The sequence below is a fragment of the Cervus elaphus genome, chromosome 25, assembly GCF_910594005.1.
Source record: "Cervus elaphus chromosome 25, mCerEla1.1, whole genome shotgun sequence".
In the NCBI taxonomy this organism is placed as follows: Eukaryota; Metazoa; Chordata; class Mammalia; order Artiodactyla; family Cervidae; genus Cervus; species Cervus elaphus.
The window spans coordinates 41,759,915-41,779,252 of record NC_057839.1 but is presented as its reverse complement, the minus strand read 5'-3'; the positions used below and the strand labels follow the sequence as shown (position 1 = coordinate 41,779,252).

Genomic DNA, 19,338 nt, shown 5'->3' with positions numbered 1-19,338 from the left:
AGGTCCCTACCATTTCTGTCCTTTATTGAGCCCATCTTTGCATGAAATGTTCCCTTGGTATCTCTAATTTTCTAGAGAAGAGATCTTTAGTCTTTCCCATTCTATTGTTTTCCTCTATTTCTTTGCACTGATCACTGAGGAAGCCTTTCTTATCTTTCCTTGATATTCTTTGGAACTCTGCATTCAAATGGGTATATCTTTCCTTTTCTTCTTTGCTTTTCACTTCTCTTCTTCTCACAGCTATTTGTAAGGCCTCCTCAGGCAGCCATTTTGCTTTTTTGCGTTTCTTTTTCTTGGGGATGTTCTTGATTCCTGTCTCCTGTACAGTGTCATGAACCTCCATCCATAGTTCATCAGACACTCTGTGTTCAACAGCATCACATTAGGCATGAGGTTTTCAACATATGGATTCAGAGGGGGACACAAACATTCAATCTATAGCATGTGAAGTGAAGTGAAGTCGCTCAGTCGTGTCTGACTCTTTGCGACCCCATGGACTGTAGCCTAACTAGGCTCCTCCATCCATGGGATTTTCCAGGCAAGAATACTGGTGTGGGTTGCCATTTCCTTCTCCAGGAGATCCTCCAAACCAAGGGATTGAACCCAGGTCTCCTGCATTATAGGCAGATGCTTTACCGTCTGAGCCACCAGGGAAGTCTATAGCATAAGTTCTGATTTTAAAGATGGCAATAGAACCCAAGGCTCTGCATTCCTTTTGAGCTCCCCAGTGACAACCCACCCCTGTTAGTCCAAATATCACTTTTTGAGCACTCAGGAGATAGAGCAGCTTCTAAGCAACCTGCACCACCCTCATCTGATATTCTTGGGAACGAGACTTTGTTGTCATTGACCAACAAGCCACAACTGACAAAGTGCAATGATGTACAATCTTGTAAAACTAAGGACAATTTGCAGACATTAATAAGGTTTGTAACTATATTTTCATAGCCTGGTAGGACTATTACAGAGGAGCTACAGTTATATTACCTTGTAGTATGTTAATCAGATTTGTATCTAATCTAGCTTTTTTTTTTTTTTCTTTTGCTAAACACACACACACACACACACACAATTTATCCTGAAAGAACTTGGGGAAACTGTTCTTTGTCTTCCCAATCAGTTCCTCCACTAATCAATTAAATAAATCATGCTACAAGTGATTAAAAAAATTTTTTTTAAATCTCCAATTCTCTCTTCTCTCAGGGAAGGGGAAAAAACAAAACAAGCAAAACTTTTTTGTCTTGGTGCTACTGTGGGACACAGCTAAAAGGTATAACAGTATGCCTTGCTGAATAGTGGGGCCATGCTGAATGCTGAATGCTAAGGTGCTTTAGTAGTATTCAACTCTTTGCAACACTATGGTCTATAGCCCACAAGCCTCCTCTATCCACAAGAATACTGAAGTGGGATGCCATTTCTACTAGGCGGTATCTTAAAACTCTGGATGGAAACATTTATCTATTCACACCTTCAGATCTGATGAGGCCAGCAGAGGGCTGTAGGAATTTACTGAATGCTTTGCTTTTAACATCCTCCACTTAAACTAAGGATTTTATCTTCAAAATAGCCTCCTAAACAAAGCCTAGTCATCAAAGTGGCAACAAAGGCTAACATCAACTCCCACATTTACATCAAGATTGCATTTATTACTACTGCCAGTATCAGCCTTCCTGGGGCTCTTGGAGTCAGTCCCCAGGCTATTGGCCAGATAAGCTGGAGCATCTCAAGGGCATCTGCCACCACATTAGATAACCAGCCTCTGCAAAGAAGGCTCCAGCTGGCTCTTATCCTTATCCTGACAGAGCCAGGTTGTGATGTCAAAATCACACCAGAATGAATGGCTCAGCAGACAGATAGTATATTTCATAACTAATGATACGGTTTAAACAATGGTTCCTCCTGGAAGAAGTCCAAATATACAGAAATATGTATTATTTCTTTCTTTAGTCTACACCTATAATAAGTAAATGGGGAAGGCAATGGCAACCCACTCTAGTACTCTTGCCTGGAAAATCCCATGGATGGAGGAGCCTGGTGGGCTGCAGTCCATGGAGTTGTGAAGAGTCGGACACGACTGAGCGACTTCACTTTTACTTTTCACTTTCATGCATTAGAGAAGGAAATGGCAACCCACTCCTGTGTTCTTGTCTGGAGAATCCCAGGGACAGAGGAGCCTGGTAGGCTGCAGTCTATGGGGTCGCGCAGAGTCGGCCACGACTGAAGCGACTTAGCAGCAGCAGCAGCATAATAAGTAAAGGGCTTCCCTGGTGGCTCAGACGATAAAGAATCTGCCTGCAATGCGGGAGGCCCAGGTTCAATCCCTGGTCAGGAAGATCCATGGAGAAGGGAATGGCAACCCATTCCAGTATTCTTGCCTAGAGAATTCCACAGACAGAGAAGTCTGGCAGGTTACAATCCACAGTGTCACAGAGAGTCGGACATGACTGGGTGACTAATACAACATGTAATAGGTAAAATGGAAAACTGGGAGAGTTTCAGGACCAAGGAACCTAAAGAGAGTCTGTCTGAGTCAAACTCTGCATCTACCATGGGCCTGTAATTGATTCCCTGCTTCAGGCATGTGACTAAACAACCTCAACTGCAATGGAGAATGAGCTCAAGAGGAGAGAGTTATCGGTGTGCTGCCAGCTTCAGTACCTCAGCAAGGGGACAGATAAAAGATCCTGCATTCCTGGGAGGTTCATGAAAGAGTCCCTCTGCTTCTTTTCTATGTGTTGAGAAAATAGCAGTGAAAGTGTCAGATTAGTTCCTATCTACACCAAACACACACACACACACAATCCCAGAGAGTTAACATAAGTACCAACTACTAGGAGTGTGTATGTGTGTGCGTGTGCGAGAGAGAGATATTTTTTAATCAGTAGAAATGGATGGAACACCTACTCTCACCAAGAACTGTGCTGGGCCCTGCAGACATAGCAATGAACCAGGCAGACGTAACTTTCCTTCTAGAGACTGAGCATATAAGACCTGACATTTCTTGAGATTTGCAAGGCAACTCATCTCCTCAAGAGATGTGAGAAAATATACTTAAAGTGCTGACCACGGCTTCCGTCCACCCACAACTGCCCTGGTATTTCCCGGGGCCCTTCCTTCATGTTCAAACTGAGCCAGGCTCATTGCTTTTGGGGAAGGACATGAAAGTGGAAAGCAGAGAAATAAGAACATGCCTCCTTGCTTCTGAGTTTCAGAAGCCCTTAGGCTCCAAAGGCACTGATGGTAGATGTGTTGCTGGCCAAAATCTTGGCTCTCTCTGCCCACCAGAGCTGAATAAAAAATAGGGAGAATGAGTATGGAGGAAATAGGAAGGTGGCTTTAATTCTCAGCTGGCAGAGAGGGGAAGACAATAGGCTCATGACTCAAGAACAGTGCCCCCTCTCCATGGGAGTCTAGGGGCTTATATAAGACAACGGCTTGCATTCAGGAGTCAATGATGAGGAATAAAGGTGTTAGGATCTTGATTTCTTCCTCTTGCATTGTTTCAAAGATAGTCATAGGCTGGTGTCAGTAACCTAGTAATTGAGTCTGGCAGTTTGGTGGCTCTGATATGTAACTACAAAGGGAAGGGTGTTGTAAGGGTAAAAACCAGATGCAGGATGTATTTAGCACAAAGTCAAAGGTAAAATTGGTGTGAAATGTAGCTCCTGCAGAGTTAGGGGGCAGAAAAGCAAACTTAAATTATAGACATGAAGAGTTAGGAACAGTTAGGAATGTTCAGGCCTGCTCACTGTTCTCTTTTCTCTTCTTCACTGGACTTCCCTGGTGGCTCAGATGGTAAAGCATCTGCCTACAATGTGAGAGACCCGGGTTCAATTCCTGGGTCGGGAAGAAACCTTGAAGAAGGAAATGGCAACCCACTCCAGTACTCTTGCCTGAAAAATCCCATGGATGGAGGAGCCTGGTAGGCTATAGTCCATGGGGTCACAAAGAGTCGGACATGACTGAGCAAGTTCACTTTCTCAGGAAAGGAAAAGAGAAAAACTCATTCCTCTATTCTCCTTTTTACTGCAACAGAATTAAAAAAAAAAATGTGATTTAAGAACAAGGCTTCCCAGGGTAGACAGAGCATTCATGAAGGGTGAACTGGTGTGTCCCTAAAGCTGTAGTGGTTCTGCTTCTTGATCCTCGGACCTAGCTGGGATGGGAGGATGGAGGGGGTGGTGGGGAGCAAAACCTCCCAGACCGCTTGGGGAACCCAAGAGCAGAACGGATCAACACTTTCTTTCCTAGGAAGACCCCAGGGGGATATTCAGACTTCAAGGGAGCAAGGGCTCTGCGGTGGGTGAGACAGATAAGACCATGTGTCAGGCTCTGTTCTACGTGCTTGACGTTTACGATTCACTCAATCCTCACAACAACCCTTTGAGGAAGTTACTACTGCTGCATCTTACTATTAGCAGTAGTTAACGTTCCAGAAAGTTTCCACAAGCCCTGAATTGGTAAGTTGGTGAATAGTAAACTCCTGCTCTGAGTGTTAAGTTCCTGTGAGCCTCAAGTCTTCGTTTTCTTCAGTGGAACAACACAGAACCTTGTTTTACATGTGTTTCTGTTTAAAGATATCTCATGGAATAGCCCGTGGCCAACAGCACTGTAACTCACACCAGAATAACACTTAGGACACATATTTTCTTCAGAAGTCACATCACAACATTCTTGCACTTATGAACCCAAAGCAGTGCTTTCAGCACCACATTTGGAGCCACTTTAAATACTGAAATCACCAAGAAAAAAGAAATACAGAAAAGAAAAAAAATGGCACTAAACATATCACAAAAAGGACATCTGTTTACAGTGTAAGAATCAAAACAAGGCAGAGTGTCACCTTGCTCAACCACAGCTGGGAGAAAGCACACTGGATGACTCACATTGGTTTTTTTTTTTCTCCTCCACTCTGCAGATGCTTGCAAATGATGGAGAATGAGCTAGAAGTATTGATTTTGGTGGTACCAGTAAGTTTTAGTAAGCAGATGACTTCACAAATACGGAATCCCTGAATAACAAGGCTCAACTGAATTTCTACCTCTCTTTTAGAGACAAGAAAACCAGAGCATGGAGTGTCTGCAGCTCACAGAGCCCACCTCACATCCGCAGGCCTGGGAAGCACAGGATGCCATGTGGGCAGTAGGGAGCTGAGAATCCTGGGGGTTCTGAAGGGGCCCCATGGACAAGGATGAGCGAGAATGCGACTGTGACCAGTTCAGCCTCACAGCTGAGAAACCGCGGGACCAAGGACAGCCCAGTAAATGTCAGTGAGAACACATGACGAGGAAACCCAGATGCTTGCTGCCTGAAACTTTTGCACTCTAAGCTCCCAGTTTTTAGATGCAAGACTCAGGGAAAGGTGTAGGAGAGTATTCCAAAGGGACTGACACTAAGTTTTCACCATCCTGGGCCAATGGGGCTCAACACACAAAAATTACATCTGGGTTGGGGTGGTGGTTTAGTCGCTAAGTTGTGTCCAACTCTTTGCAAGCCCATGAACTGATGCCTGCCAGGCTCCTCTGTCCATGGGATTCTCCAGGCAAGAATACTGGAGTGGGTTGCCATTTCCTTCTCCAGGGGATCTTCCCAACCCAGGGATCAAACCTGGGTCTCCTGCATTGCAGGCAGATTCTTTACCAACTGAGCTATGAGGGAAGCCCTTGGGTTGAGGATTCACATGCACTGCAGACATAAAGACTGATTCAATATCTTCCACTAGCTGTTTTCCCAGGTGGTGCTAGTGGTAAAGACCATGCCTGCCGAAGCTGGAGTTGAAAGAGACCCAGGTTCCATCCGTGGGTTGGGAAGATGCCTTGGAGAAGTACATGGCAACCCTCTCCAGTATTCTTGCCTGGAAAACCCTAGGGACAGAGGAGCCTGGTGGGCTACGGTCCATAGGGCCGAAAAGAGTTGGACATGACAGAAGTGACTTAGCACACAAATCCAGCTGTGTGACCTTGAGTTAGTCACTTACCTCTCAGCAACACAGCTTCCTCACAGGTAAAACGAGGATGTTAAAATAGAATATTTGTCTCATCAATATTTCTTCAGCATATTTCCAGAACTATTCTAAGCACTAGTGATTTTGGAACAAACAGGAAATACTCCTGTCTTCAGATAGCTTATATGTTGGCTCTAGAGGCAGACAATAAACAACAAACAAATGAATAAATAATATATTATCAAGTAATCATGAATTGCTGAGGAGGGGCTATGTGACTAGAGATTATAACAAAGAGAGGATGCAAGCCAAGCCAGCCAGTTGGTATCTGGGGAAAGAGATTTCTGGTAGACAATTCCCTCGTGGCTCAGATGGTAAAGAATTAACCTGCAATGCAGGAGACCCAGGTTCCATCCCTGGGTTATGAAGATCCCCTGGAGAAGGGAATGGCAACCCATTCCAGTATTCTTGCCTGGAGAATTCCATGGACAGAGGAGCCTGGCAGGCTACAGTCCATGAGGTTGCAAAGAGTCAGACACAGATGAGTGACTAAGCATGTACACAAGTATTGAGTAAGTGAAAAAATGTCCTCAGGGGCTCCCATCTCTAACCTGCCTTTGAGATTCTTTGAGAGGTAGGTGTTGAATGGGGATAAGAAATGGCAATTTGTAGACCTTATGTTTCACCCTAAGTTATTCATGTCACCCTCAAAGCTGAAATTCCTGTACCCTGGTTTCTGCTCTGGCCACATCCTTTCCTGCCTGCGTGAGGAGACATGAAAGTTCACTGGGGGCAGAAACTTCAAAGGAAACTCAGCTGATGAAAGAAATCCACTCATGCAGCAATGAGTCCTGAAGGAGAAGTTAAAATCGACTCTACTGTGAAACACAGCCTTTTCCCACTTGTATACATTTGGTCAAAGGGACCCATATCTAAACTTTATTTTTAGGACTCTTTTTTTAGCCCTTATTTATTTCTATTCTGAGTATTTGTTTCACTAGCATTTTTTACGCAAACTTTGAAGTATTAAAGAAACAGAAAAGTCAAAAGAAGCTAAGCCTAACACGTTACCCACTCTTCTTCCAAAGATGCACATGGGGCAAGTTCCTTATCAAGTCATTACACACAAACACAACTTTTGCAAGCCTGGTGGGAATGGAGAATATATAGTAAATCTATACATTTGGTGCTGAATCCTATTAAAGGGTTCCTTGCTCAGGAACCATTGCTTGGGACCATTTGCCAGAATGGTGGCGGTGGTTGGTGATCCAGTTTGCTAAGTTGCGTCCAATTCTTGCAACCCCATGGACTGTAGCCTGCCAGGCTCTTCTGTCCATGTGATTCTCCAGGCAAGAACACTGGAGTGGGTTGCCATTTCCCTCTCCAGGGGCTCTTCCCAACCCAGGGATCAAACCCAGGTCTCTGGCATTGCAGGTAGAGTCTTTACTGACTGAGCTACGAGCAAAATTCCAAAATATTGCCAGGATGTTAATAACTAACATGGTGGACAGATTCACAGCCCTGTGAAGAAAAAAAAGTTCAGAAATAGTAGGGACTGGGCGGGAGGAGGAGCCAGGATTTGAACTGGGACAACCTTTACTGACCATCAGCCCTCATCCAGTCTCCTTGGGTGGAACAGAGACCACTGTTCAGGAGAGCAAGGCCTCGGGTTAATTTATTAATAGCAACAGATGCTCACTTACAAGCATTCTGACTCAAGGGAGGAATCTCCTTTCTTTTGGTGAGTGACGGTTCCACAGCCCCAGGTGCACCCAGAGGTGAAGGCATGAGGTGAAGGGATGAGGCTGTGCTGTGCTTAGTCACTCAGTCGTGTCTGACTGTTTGCGACCCCATGGGCTGTAGCCAGCCAGGCTCCTCTGTCCATGGGGATTCTCTAGGCAAGAATACTGGAGTGGGTTGCCTTGCTCTCTGCCAGGGATCTTCCCAACACAGGGATCGAACCCAGGTGTTCCCCATTGCAGGCGGATTCTTTACTGTATAAGCTACCAGGGAAGCCCAAGAATACTGGAGTGGGCAGCCTCTGCCTTCTCCAGGGGATCTTCCTGATCCAGGAAGTGAACCAGTCTATTGTACTGCAGGCGAATTCTTTACCAACTGAGCTACCAGGGAATCCAGAAGGGATGAGATGGATCCACTAAACCCAGCATGGCTATCACATATGCCAGGGGTGGAGGGCAGGTAGAGTTACCTTTAAACATAGAGACAGAAGTTGGAGGTTTAAAATTCCCAGAAGCCAATAGGGACTTTTCTTAAAAAAAAAAAAAAAAATTCAGAAACATGCTGGAGAACATTTTGGCAGTGAACCCTTTGACACTTATTTGAAAAACATTTGGAATTGTTGGGCCTAGATTTAAATATAACACTTTCCCCTTTGGGCCTCCTCCCTCCCCTGGAGTGTGCAACATGCATCTGCATTATATTAATATATTAATCAGACTGCTGCCATAGAAGTCACAGGAATACTTTCTTGACAGCAGCAACTTTCTCCTGGCACTAGCAAGGGAACTCCTTAACAGATAACAGTCCCTTCTCCATCCTGTAAGCTGTCATGATGACCCACTACTCGCCTTGTATGTGCAGACCTGGACCATGTAAACTGTCAGTACGTCATTAGATGTATAACACTTTGTCTCATATATAACTGTGCTTTGACCTCTGATGGGAGGAATAGTTCTGAGAGCTCTCTGAGAGACTGTTTCCCAATTTATAATCTTTAGGTTGAACTGAATAAAATTCTCTATTTCTTTCTTAAATTGGCAATTGATTAATTAATCAATTTTTTGTCAACAGGAGCCACTGCAGGTCATTGAACATGAAAGTGTCCTGATCAGAGGTATCTTTTAGGAATATGACCCTGGAAGCTGTGTGTTAGCACAATTGGAATAGGAAAAAATTAGAGACTGGAAAATCAGTTAAAGGGTAAGTACAAAAGCTCAGACAAGATACAGTGAAAGCCTGAAATGAGGTCACATGAAAATTATACATGAATTATATGCTGGCTGAAACCACAATACACTAGTATCAAAAGAAAACCTCAAGACATTTTATCAAACTCAACAGAAATACTACCATGTGTTAACCCTGGAAAAGTTCCCCAAATACAGAGCTCTTTTAATATTAGAGGCAGCAAAGCAAAGGTTGTTAGGCCAAGACTAACACTGATATAAACTGGGAAGGAGTGACCATGTTGCCCAAAGTACTTAGAGCAACAAAACTCTCTACGTGTCAGGTTCAAAAGCCAAAAAGCCTCCCACAATATCATAATTAATTTCAGCAGATTATGATATAGCAGTAGGAACTGTGGGATTTAAGTTAGGAGAATGCAGCTTGAATCTCTATTCTGGGACCTTCCAGCCGGTAAACAAAGTGTTCCAGGGGTCCCAGACAGATGGGCTGGACTCCTGCTCCTCCAGACCCCTCTCTGCCGGGCAGCCCCATTCTTATCAGTGTCTACCATTCAAATATTTGCACAAACAGCAAATTGTTGACTGAATGGCTTCTGTGGCCAGGCCTGCTTTTGGCTGTGGGGATATAATCTGAACAAAATTCAAGATTCTGCTTCTCATGGGACATACCTGACCATGAGAGGAGACAGAGTACATCAAAACATAAAATAAAAATACCTTGGTTGGGCCTTGGAGAAAATCAAATAGAGTCCCCACATCTAGACCTAACAATGCTCCCAAGGACAGGATCATGCTGTTGTCTTATGGAGGACACCCCAATCCTAGAACAATCCCAACTGGAAGGACAGCAAGGAGATCAAACTAGTCAGTCCTAAAGGAAATCAATCCTGAATATTCATTGGAAGGACTGATGCCAATACTTTGGCCATCTGATGTGAAGAGCAGTCTCACTGGAAAGGATCCAGATGCTGGGAAAGACTGAGGGCAGGGGGAGAAGGCGGTGACAGAGGATGAGACGGTTGGATGGCATCACTGACTCAGTGGACATAAGTTTCAACAAGCTCTAGAAAATAGTGAAAGACAGGGAAGCCTGTCATGCTCCAGTTCACGGGGTCGCAAAGGGTCGGACATGACTGAATGACTGAACAGCAACAAACGGAGCTCTAGAAATGCATGTTGAACATTAGTGGCATTGCTCTACATGAAGGGCCTAACAGCTATCAAAGAAGGCCAGCAATGGCCCCAAGAAGTGTCCTCCTGGCATGGCATTTTCCAAAACAGGAGGTTGAGGATTTGCTAACTCTTTATATAACTAAGAAATCTCTGGGACTTTCCTGGTGGCCCAGTGGCTAAGACTTTGAGCTTCCAATCCTGGAGGCCTGGGGTTCAATCTGGTCAGGAAACTAGATCACACATGCTGCAACTAAAGGTCGTGCTTGTTGCAACTTAAGACCCAGTGCAGCCAAATAAATAAATAATTTTTTTTTTTTTTAAGAAATCTCTAAGACTTGGGGCTTTTTATTTGCTTGGTTTGTTCCTATTTCTGTTTTTAAATGTGGTTCATGTGATTCTTGGGACATTTGCCACAGAATCATCTGAGAAAGTCATTAAAAACACAAATTTCTGGGCCCCACCCCAAACCTGCTGAATTAAAATAACTGGAAGAGGGGCCCAAGAAGCTGCAAACTCCTAAGTAGTGTTGATGCTACACATTACTGACTAAAAAACAAAACTAAATATGAAGTCTACAAGGCCTTTTTTCATTTCATTTGTAAATGTCTCCACACACGGCTCTGCAGAGAGCTCTCCTACAAACTTCCTTTGCAAAAACTCCACAGCTTGGTCACAAGAGGAGTGCCCTGGAAGACAGAGCCCACATGATGGGAGTGATGCATCAACAGATCTATTCATTCAAAAAATCTGAGAGCTGAGACACTGAATGGCTTCAGTGGAAGGGCTTCCCTGCCCGGGGACCTGAAGGATAGACTTTCTGGATATTCCCTACCTGTGAAGAGCGCATGGTAGTGGAGGCCCCTCTCCTTATCTCGATGAGTGCAGACATCAAACAAGTAGGCTTTGATGGGCCCATCAATGAAGTCAGCAGCAAAATCAAAGAGAACCACACCTATCATGGTGATACTTATGGCCCAGATCGGCTTCCTCCTTGAGTCAGCAATCAAAGCTAAAAGAGAAACAACCATTGGTCTCCTAAATCCTGGTTTAGAACGATCCACATTTTTATTTCCACCCGAACTTCCTGTCTTCATATTACCTCCCTATACTTTCGTTGTGTTTGCTCTTCCAGATAAAAAATAGCTTCTTTATTTTTTCAAGTTTTAAAAATCATGCAGTGAATGTCCAGAAAAGACAGTTCTCTGGAGACAGAAAGTAGATTGAGCAGTTATCTAGGACTGTGGGGGAGAAGGAAATGGGGAGTGACTGCTAATGGCTACCAGGTGTCTGTTGGGGGGGAGATGAAACTGTTGTGTAATTAGATAGCTGTGGTGGTTATACAACTTTGAGAATATACTGAAAAGCACTGAGCTGTTCACTTTTAGATGGTGACTTTTATGGTATGTGAATCATCTCTCTTTTAAATAAAGTGGTTTAAAAAATTATATGTACTGACTGTAAACCACACCAACCATATAGGAAAGCTGGGGAAATACTTCAAGATCCCAGGTCCAAGAGATGGTCATCCTTCAGACATCCCTTTATGCACAAAAATAGAGAAAGGTGTGCATCTGTGCCCTTATGCAGTGCTTCTCAGACTTTAGCTCCTTAACCGTTACCGGGATGACTTGTTAAAACAGATTGTTGGGCCTCACCTACCATGAGTCTTCTATGATTCCTCAATAGGTGGAAGGTAGGGCCTGGGAATTTTCACCTCTATCAGCCTCCAGTGAGGCTGATGCCACAGGCTGGAGGGCTTTGCTTGGAGGAGCACTGATTAATGGGACCAGGTTGTAAGTGAGCATCTTTAACCAACTCTCTTCGTATCTTTGCCTTTCAGTGGATGAAGAGCAGCATCACAATTTTAACACCTAAATGATATTCATCCTATGACCATACCACTGTTCATTCACCCCTCATAACTATTTCTCAGGTTTTCAGTTTATTTTTTAAACTTAAGAAAATGTGTAATATATGCACCTGATTTTAAAAATTCAGTACAAAAATAAGTGAAAAACAAGCTTAACTTCCCCCTCTCACCCCCAGGCCTTTAGCACCCTTCCTTAGAGGCAAAATTTATTTTCAGGTATTTTTTAAATAAATTCCTCCAGAAATATACTACATTTATAGATTTATGCCCACTTTTAAATATATAGAGATGATAACTGATTATCATGGCTCATTATCATCCATTCTGCTAGCCTGAGAATTAATGGCCAGAAAATGTGTGCTATTTTTAAGTTTAACAATTCTGTTTTTCAACGCAATATATATACTACCACCAATTACTGATTAATTGGCGGCTGTTTAATGGCTAGAAAAAGTGCTCACCATCAGGTCTATGTCCATGATTTGCAATGAAAAAATGTCCCCTTGAGCTGCCAAGCCGATGCCCTGTACCTGTTACAAGACTCCACATAAAGCTGTGAACATCATTAACTCTTCTTTGTACACACAGGTACATTTATTGGAAAAATTTATGGAGCCATTAGGCAGCTGGTTAATTTGAGAAAGTCCTAAATAAGGTATGGTGGGCACACACACAAAACCCCATAATTCATAAACATGTAACAATACATAATGTAATAAAATAGGTAAAAATATAATCCCATTTTTAAGTTCTCACAACAATTAAAAAATAATGTATCCTGAAGTTTTTTAAAAGTAAAGGTGCCTAACTACAGAATCTGGGGCACTCAAAGGTGGAAATTCAATGTAACTTAGGATAGGGAGTCAGTTTTAACCATTTTTTACTGTCACAGAAAGAACTTTGCATTCTCCTTGTCCTGAGTTGCATAACAGGACCTTCTCCCACCCAGCCTACCTGGCGCAGTCCACTGACCTGATATGATCGCGTCCCCGTTGAGGTACATGGCCATGCCCAGGAGCATCATGACGCCCAGCGTGAGGATGTAGGGTCTCCGGCGGCCCCACCGGGCCCGGCAGTGGTCGCTGGCCGATCCCACCACGGGCTGCAGCAGGAACCCCAGGATGGGGCTCAGGAGCCACACCATGCTATACAGGCTCTTGGGCAGGCCCACGCTGAGCAGCACTGGAGTCACGTAGGCCGCCTCCACCGCATAGCAGAACTCCCGGCCGAACATGGCCATGCTGTGCATAACCAGGCTCCCCGTGGGTCTTTTGGGCAGCTCTGCAGAGCCCAAGAGGCCCTCCTCATCAAGGGATTTATAGGTGCGTAGGGCAGACTGCCCACTCTTGTCGCCCATGGCCACTGGGCGAGGAACCTGCCTGCAAGCCCACCACCCTCTCTGTGGCCCTGGGGTTCGCCCTCCCGGCTGGGTTTGACATGGAGCCGGGCTGCACCGCCCGCAGAGACGGTCAGGCTGGGGGAGGGGCTCAAATTCTTTCATGCCTCTAAGATCACAAGTTATGATGAGACGGAAGGGGGAGGGGCCAGGAAAGCATGACGGAGATTAGCCAGCTGGGAGCCCTCTGGCTCTTTTGAATGTGTTTCTAAAGGAATCTTCCTTTGTACTGTTCTCTCTCTGCCTCTCTTTCGCTCTCTCCCTCACACACACACACACACACACACACACACACACATTTACACACAATCACACATAGCTTTGAGACAATAAAGCCCTATAATGTAGATGTTAAGTATGAAGGAGTCAATATTTTTTCTAAACTTTTTCTGGATATAAATATTCTGTCCTTCCTTGAACACAGGTTTGCTACATACACACACATCTAGTCAATTAACTAGACTTAAAACAGTGAGACGGTGCCCCTTCTAAATTACTAACTCTCCCACAGCACTGCAATATTTTTCTTCCATACTTGAGATAGTTCTGTTTATTCTCCTCCTGCTTTTTTTTGTTTTTTAATATATTTTTTTATTGAAGGATAATTGCTTTACAGAATTTTGCTGTTTTCTGTCAAACCTCAACATGAATCAGCCATAGGTATACATACATCCCCTCCCTTTTGAACCTCCCTCCCATTCCTCCCCATCCCACCCCTCTAGGTTGATACAGAGCCCCTGTTTGAGTTTCCTGAGCCATATGGCAAATTCCTGTTGGCTATCTATTTTACCTGTGGTAATGGAAGTTTCCATGTTACTCTTTCCATACATCTCACCATCTCCTTCCTTCCCCATGTCCATAAGTCTATTCTCTATGTCTGTTTCTCCTTTGCTGCCCTGTAAATAAATTCTTCAGAACCATGTTTCTAGATTCTGTATATGTGTGTTAGAATATGATATTTATCTTTCTCTTTCTGACTCGCTTCACTTTGTGTAATAAGTTCTAGGTTCATCCACCTCATAGAACTGACTCAAATGCATTCTTTTTTATGGCCGAGTAATATTCCATTATGTGTATGTACCACAACTTCTTTATCCATTCATCTGTCATCTCCTTCTGTTTTAGTCTTTGATCCTCTAATGAGCAGTGATCAGGTCTGTTCTGCTCATTATGGCATCTAGCATGATACCTGGCACCTAGTAGGTCCTCAGTAAATGTTTGCTAAAGGAATTATAAAGTATATATGCTACACTTTGTGGTGCTGGTCAACTGCCTGTTTGCTCAGATCCATTCTCTCCTCTTCATCTTATGCTCCATACCTAAGGGACTACATTTCTCAGGATCCCTTGCTCTCTGGCTTCCAGGTAGATTTATCCAGTGGGAGGAACTGGTGGGAAGACTGGAGGCAGGTGAAAGGAAGATATCGAGATACTTCCTCCCCCTCTTTCTGTATCCTGAGACATCTCTGGCAGTGGCTGCATTTCCACTGTGGGTCCAGCTGCCAATCTTAGCTTCTGGGTCCCTGTAACACTACCTTTCCCATCGATCATGCAAATATGGGACTGTTCTTAGATTCCTGTGGTTGCTTGTATCTGAGTTGCCTCACTGTTCGCTTGGCTTCTGATCTCTTTTATCACCAATGTAATAATTGGTGATATTAATTTTCTCTGTTTTAAAGACTTCTAGTGGGCCGTGTTTTCCTTGTTGGACACTGAATTCAAATGAAAGTCTGAGTAGCGGGAGTGGAAGGGAGTTGGTAGCGGCAGCTGGGGCAGCGAGGAGGTTGCAGAAACTCTCGGATTCTCGCGGCAGAGTTAGGGATTTAACTGCCACCATGTCGAGCAAAAGAGCAAAGACCAAGACCACCAAGAAGCGCCCCCAGCGCGCGACCTCCAACGTGTTCGCCATGTTTGACCAGTCCCAGATTCAGGAGTTCAAGGAGGCCTTCAACATGATCGACCAGAACAGGGACGGGTTCATCGACAAGGAAGACTTGCATGACATGCTTGCTTCCCTGGGAAAAAATCCAACTGATGAGTATCTGGATGCCATGATGAATGAGGCTCCAGGTCCCATAAATTTTACCATGTTTCTCACGATGTTTGGTGAAAAATTAAATGGAACAGATCCAGAAGATGTCATCAGAAATGCTTTTGCTTGCTTTGATGAAGAAGCAACTGGCACCATTCAGGAGGATTACCTGAGAGAACTGCTGACCACAATGGGAGACCGGTTTACAGATGAGGAAGTGGACGCGCTGTACAGAGAAGCACCTATTGACAAAAAGGGGAATTTCAATTACATCGAGTTCACGCGCATCCTTAAGCATGGAGCGAAAGACAAAGACGACTAAAAAGAACTTCAAACTCCAGCCAAACGTTCCTTGTTGCCACTCTGGGTATTTCTGAGACTTTCTCTTAGAGCCTGTTGCATGCCCTTAGCTTTACAGCTTCTGCCTTTCTTGTTGTATTTATTCTCAGCCATTTGGGGCACATGCATCTCTATAATCAGACTGGATGTGGGACTTCTTGTCATTTTAAGAATAGAAAATAGGGTAATTTAACTTAGCAGCTGCCGTCTACCCTCCCCGCCCCCAGTAACTGCAGTCTACAGAGTCAATATATTTTTTCAGAGAAGGTTATTCACTCAATTTTTTCTGAACCATAATTAAACTTTATGATTAAAAAAAAAAAAAAAAAAGAAAGTCTGAGTAGCAAGGGAAACATGATTTCATAGGAAAGACAGTAAAAATGGTTTAAGAACAAGACTTGGAGTCAAAATATTTAAGTTTAAATGCTGATTCTGCTTGTTTCTTCCTGTATTTCTCTGAGTAAATCACTTAAACTGGTATTTCTCAAACTATGTGCCAAGGTAACCCATGGAGACACAATGAACTCAAAGGGGTATCTCAGGAGATTTAAAAATTTTAAGACAGTAAACACAGTGAAACTCAACATCTTTCAGATAACACCTGAAGTAAGAGTGAAACAGATCATACTTGCAACATAAGACTGCATTACATACAAAAAATAAAATCAAAATGGATTAAAGATCTAAATGTAAGACCAGAAACTGTAAAACTCCTTGAGGAGAACATAGGCAAAACACTCTCCAACATAAATCACAGCAGGATCCTCTATGACCCACCTCCCAGAATATTGGAAATAAAAGCAAAAATAAACAAATGGGATCTAATGAAACTTAAGAGCTTTTGCACAACAAAGGAAACTATAAGCAAGGTGAAAAGACAGCCTTCAGAATGGGAGAAGATAATAGCAAATGAAGAAACAGACAAAGGATTAATCTCAAAAATATACAAGCAACTCCTGCAGCTCCATTCCAGAAAAATAAATGACCCAATCAAACAGTGGGCCAAAGAACTAAACAGACATTTCTCCAAAGAAGACATACAAATGGCTAACAAACACATGAAAAGATGCTCAACATCACTCATTATCAGAGAAATGCAAATCAAAACCTCAATGAGGTACCACTACACGCCAGTCAGGATGGCTGCTATCCAAAAGTCTACAAGCAATAAACGCTGGAGAGGGTGTGGAGAAAAGGGAACCCTCTTACACTGTTGGTGGGAATGCAAACTAGTACAGCCACTATGGAGAACAGTGTGGAGATTCCTTAAAAAACTGGAAATAGAACTGCCATATGACCCAGCAATCCCACTGCTGGGCATACACACAGAGGAAACCAGATCTGAAAGAGACACGTGTACACCAATGTTCATTGCAGCACTGTTTATAATAGCCAGGACATGGAAGCAACCTAGATGCCCATCAGCAGACAAATGGATAAGAAAGCTGTGGTACATATACACAATGGAATATTACTCAGCCATTAAAAAGAATTCATTTGAATCCGTTCTAACGAGATAGATGAAACTGAAGCCCATTATACAAAGTAAGCCAGAAAGAAAAACCAATACAGTATACTAACGCATATATATGGAATTTAGAAAGATGGTAATGATAACCCTATATGCAAGACAGAAAAAGAGACACAGATATATAGAACAGACTTTTGGACTCTATGGGAGAAGGCAAGGGTGGGATGATCTGAGAGAACAGCATTGAAACATGTATATTATCAAGTGTGAAACAGATCGCCAGTCCAGGTTGGATGCATGAGACAAGTGCTCAGGGCTGGTGCACTGGGATGGGATGGGGAGGGAGGCGGGAGTGGGGATCAGGATGGGGAACACATGTAAATCCATGGCTGATTCATGTCAATGTATGGCAAAAACCGCTACAAACTTGTAAAGTAATTAGCCTCCAACTAATAAAAACAAGTGGGGGAAAAAAAAAAGAATGCATTACAATCCTTTCACTGACTTTAGATTATTGTAAGGCTGGATTTTCTACAGATTTAAGAAGCATTATGAATATCAATGTGGAACAGAAAATGAGGATACTGACATCCAATCTGATTCCAAGGCATGAGAAGCTACACAGTGTACAATAGGCACTTATGACCCATTAGTGATTAAAAATGATATAAGGAGGAAGATCAAGATGATGGGTTAGGAGGATGTGGCACTTAATTCCCTCCACAAACACAACAGAAATACAGTCTACTAAAACTGAATCAAGAAACAGGTAATGTGAACAGACTGATCACTAGAAGTGAAATAGAACCTATACTTAAAAAAAAAAAAAAAAAACAAACTTCTTGCAAACAAAAGTCCAGGACTGGACAGCTTCAGTGGGAAATTCTACCAAACATACAAATAAGAACTTACATCTATCCTTCTCAAACTACTCCCAAATATTAAAAAGGAGGAAACATTCCCAAAGTCATTCTATGAAGGCACCATCACCCTGATACCAAAATCAGACAAAAATATTACCAATAAAGAAAATTACAGGACAATATCTTTAATGAAAAGCAAAAATCCTCAACAAAATATTGGCAAACCAAACCCAAAAATACATAAAAAGGATCATATACTATGATCAAGTGGTATTTATTCCAGGGTCACAAGGATGGTTAAACAAGCACAAATCAACGTGAAGCACTACGTTAACAAAAAAGAAAAGACAAAAACCACATGACCATTTCAATAGACACAGATAAAGCATTTGACAAAATTCAACATCCATTCATGACAAAACTCTCATCAAAATGAGTATAGAGGGAACATATCTCAACATAATAAAAGCACTTACCACAAACCCACAGCCAACATAATATTCAACAGTGAAAAACTAAAAGCCTTCCCACTAAATTCATAAGTGAAACAAGGATGCCCACTCTTACCACTTCCATTCAAGTCCTAGCCATAACAATCAAACAAGAAAATGAAATCAAAGGTATTAAATTTGGAAGGGAAGAGTAAAATTGTCATTATTTGGATATGACATGATACTCTGTACAGAGAACCCTAAAGACTTTACACAAAAACTATTAAAACTAACAAATGAATTCAGCAAGGTAGCAGGATACATGATTAATACACAGAACTCTGTTGCATTTCTTTATACTAACAATGAACTATCAGAAAGTTAAAAAATTATCTTGTTTAAAATTGCATTTAAAAATACCTGGGAATAAACTTAACCAAGGAGGTGAAAGACCTATATGCTGTAAACTATAAAATATTGATAAAGGAAATTGAAGATGATTCAAAGAAATGGAAAAGACCATGCTCTTGGACTGGAGGAACTAATATTGTTAAAATGGCCATACTACCCAAAGCAATCTACACATTTAATGTGATCCCTATCAAAATACCCAAGACATTTTTCACAGAACTAGAAAAATGTAACTCTAAAATTTTTATGGAAACACGGAAGACCCAGAATTGCTAAAGCAATCCTGCTCCAGGAGCAGGTTGATTTTATCTAAGGATAATCCTACCTTCTCCATCAAAGACCAGTATAGGGCTGGCTTGTGACTTAACTTGACCCAAGGAGACATGTTTGCTCCTTGGAAGAAAAGCTATGACAAACCTAGACAGCATATTAAAAAACAGAGACATTACTTTGCCAACAATGGTCCATATAGTCAAAGCTAT

At 42.7% G+C, this 19,338-nt stretch overlaps 2 protein-coding genes across 3 annotated transcripts in view; one reads left to right on the top strand and one right to left on the bottom strand.

The window, feature by feature from the left end:
* Positions 1-13,967, bottom strand: part of SLC45A2 (solute carrier family 45 member 2) — a 35,890-nt gene extending 21,923 nt beyond the window's left edge. Inside the window, exons 1-2 of one of the 2 annotated variants that reach the window (XM_043887841.1) lie at positions 12,887-13,967; positions 10,877-11,053 (exon numbers count right to left, since the gene is read on the bottom strand). In XM_043887841.1, coding sequence (XP_043743776.1) covers positions 10,877-11,053; positions 12,887-13,415 — 706 coding nt within the window. In that variant the 5' untranslated portion in view covers positions 13,416-13,967. The remainder of the gene's footprint in view (positions 1-10,876; positions 11,054-12,886) is intronic. The other variant, XM_043887842.1, reaches the window with a different exon arrangement.
* A 1,085-nt stretch (positions 13,968-15,052) lies between these two features.
* LOC122683819 (myosin regulatory light polypeptide 9-like) lies at positions 15,053-15,991 on the top strand. Its single transcript, XM_043887684.1, has one exon. It carries the CDS (start codon positions 15,145-15,147, stop codon positions 15,661-15,663), a length of 519 nt encoding a protein of 172 aa, XP_043743619.1. The 5' UTR covers positions 15,053-15,144; the 3' UTR covers positions 15,664-15,991.
* The last annotated feature ends 3,347 nt before the right edge of the window (positions 15,992-19,338 follow it).